This window comes from Laccaria bicolor, genomic scaffold (genome assembly GCF_000143565.1).
Source record: "Laccaria bicolor S238N-H82 LACBIscaffold_226 genomic scaffold, whole genome shotgun sequence".
In the NCBI taxonomy this organism is placed as follows: domain Eukaryota; kingdom Fungi; phylum Basidiomycota; class Agaricomycetes; order Agaricales; family Hydnangiaceae; genus Laccaria; species Laccaria bicolor.
The window spans coordinates 1-2,508 of record NW_001890084.1 but is presented as its reverse complement, the minus strand read 5'-3'; the positions used below and the strand labels follow the sequence as shown (position 1 = coordinate 2,508).

The window sequence follows — 2,508 nt, the reverse complement described above, 5'->3', positions numbered from 1 at the left end:
CTCCTCGATGACTACCTGCTGGAAAACCTGGAATGTAAAACATCAGCCACCCACTACTACTCCAAATTGAGAAGGATCACCAACTTTGCATTTCCTAATTCCATTCCGGTATGTTGTTCAAGTACCAAGGTATACTCCCATCTCAAAACGTTTGACAGAACCGGTATCACAAGTTAATAAGGGTTGGTAGACAATACTGTAATCTTACCGAACTGGCTACTTTTGGATTTGGACACAAAGGTAAGGCTCCGATGCTGGGGGAGATGGGTTTTTTTTGCCCTACCTGCCCACAACCGGGAGTCAACCTTCCTGATGACTGGAACAAAAACCCCAATGATCCTACTAACTGGAAGTATACCAGAGGATTTGTAGCCGATGGCAATTTCACAGCAGCCCACCAAAAACAGGCACGGCCCAAAGATGATGTTTGGCTTAAAAATGGGGATAGTTTCATGATGCAAAGAGGACCTTATTTGAGCCACCTTCAGGACATGATTGAAGATAATGATGTAAGTTTTTATCCTTCGAGTGACTTGGCCGGTGTCTGAATCTTTCAGCCGAGGACATGTCATGAGCACAATGCTATCAACAACAAGAATGTATTTCACCGAGGTTTTGATGCTACTGGAATTGGAGCCATTGCTTGCCTTCGACATGGCACCTTTTGTCCGGGTTCAGTGGTAGATTTTCAAAAGGGAGAAAGGTATGCAAGTTATCCTCAGGTTGAATCGTTGTTTTACCGAACAGGCAAATGAACATGGACTATGCCTTGTGCCAGGCTCTGAAGAATACCATGACCGGTGAAGAAAAAAGGGTTATTTTTGTCTATGACATCAACTGCCAGTATATGGTGAATTTGATGGCTTGGATAAAACGTGGTGCGAAACACCTCTGGATCAGACCAGACTTGTTATTGGTAGCCGGGATCAGCTTATTCCATGTCCATGGCCATCAAGAAATATGCTTTCCATGATTTGCCCCAACATTCATCCCCAGGGCCGGTCAAACAGATGGAGAGATATTGGAGACTTTGTGGGCTGTTCTCAACGAGGTCGGTCGCACCACCCAGACAATGACTTTGGCCCATAGATCGGAGGTGTTGGATGCTCACATGCTGGATAATAACTGGAAAAAAATGATCAATATGGGTATCTATTTTCAACTGCTTTTACATTGCTTCTAAGCTAATAAATGTCAAGTGAGTAGCCTTTGCAAGAAGTGGAAGCGAGCAAAACTCGGGCTCTCCGAGAGCTTCCAGGCTCTTGAAGAATTAAGTGCCTCAGCAAGTAAGGAACAGATTCAAGAATGGGAGCAACAGATCAAAACGGCAAATTTGAACCAGGCAAAGGACCTTTCCGCCATGGACATCTATTACGTCAAGGTCAAGGAAGGTAAGGACCAAGTTTTCCATCACAAAGGCCAGCTGTAAAATCATTCAATCAGCCGAGACCGAAAAGGGCATTCGGCTAAAACTTATGACTAAAGAACAGGCAGGCAAGGTCAAGCCGGGGTTAACTGGATGGGTAAACACCGGTATCAAAATTCAGGAAGCCCAGTGAGTAAAGTCAAATATTGCTAGATTCAAACATTGAACAATCCAGAGCCGAATTGGCCGCCTTTGTGAAGGCTCAAGGCAGTCGTCCAAGTGCCGATCAGAAGCTGGAGATAATGAAACGTCGAGAGAAGCTGTCCAAGCGACTTGAAGAGTTTTCCGAGGCTGGTCAAGGCCATTTTCCCAACTTGGAAATTAACGAAGGAACTATTCATGATCCACCGCTCTCGGAGGATATTGTGGATGACGATGACTGGAGCGATTGTGATGAAGAGGAAACCCCAGCACCGAGCATACCCAGTTTGCCTGATCAGGGATATGGATCGGCCGAACATCAACAAATCCTCTTACCATCCTCATTTCAAGCAGCCCTCCTCCCTACATCACTGGGAGAAGCCCGGTGCGTAGAGATAGAATTGAGAGTGGCCCAGGCAAATAACACTCTGAAGCGTTTACAGGAAGCCATTGGTTACAAGTCATTCCTTTATCGGAAGAGAATTCGAGCCGAGAAATCGAAAAAACGTGTAACTCGGGCTTACGATGCTGTACAAGGATCAGATCGCGATATGAAAAGTGCTCTCCAGGCATACAACCAAGCTCGATGGGCTCTTAATCAGCTCAATGCTCCTCAGGGCACTCGTGACCGATACAAGCCGATAGGGAAAAAAGATACAAGGGCACTAACTACGGTATACGATGGCAACGCCCGGGGTCAAAGAAATATTGCTCTGCCATGGTTCTGGAATATGGCTGTGGCCGATGATTCGTCGGGTTCAACATACATGGAACAAGGTCAGATCCAGTCACTTTTATTACTCTACATGAATTGAAACCAGACAAATCAAAGTATATCGGGTGAATTGGCTCAGAGCAAAAGCTCGATATGACCGGTGGTCAGAAGAGCATACCTTGATCCCAAACGAAATGAACTGGACCCGCCTCTATTTCATCAACAA

The 2,508-nt window shown here is 45.6% G+C and overlaps 1 protein-coding gene across 1 annotated transcript in view; it reads left to right on the top strand.

Moving 5' to 3' along the window:
• The window catches only part of LACBIDRAFT_335998 (uncharacterized protein), a gene marked incomplete at both ends in the record, with an annotated part of 3,017 nt that extends 635 nt beyond the window's left edge, over positions 1-2,382 (top strand). The window contains 7 exons of the mRNA XM_001890922.1: positions 159-509; positions 558-703; positions 748-850; positions 921-1,051; positions 1,207-1,391; positions 1,444-1,555; positions 1,602-2,382. Of these exons, the coding sequence (XP_001890957.1) occupies positions 159-509; positions 558-703; positions 748-850; positions 921-1,051; positions 1,207-1,391; positions 1,444-1,555; positions 1,602-2,382 (1,809 nt within the window). The remainder of the gene's footprint in view (positions 1-158; positions 510-557; positions 704-747; positions 851-920; positions 1,052-1,206; positions 1,392-1,443; positions 1,556-1,601) is intronic.
• Positions 2,383-2,508: the final 126 nt, after the last annotated feature.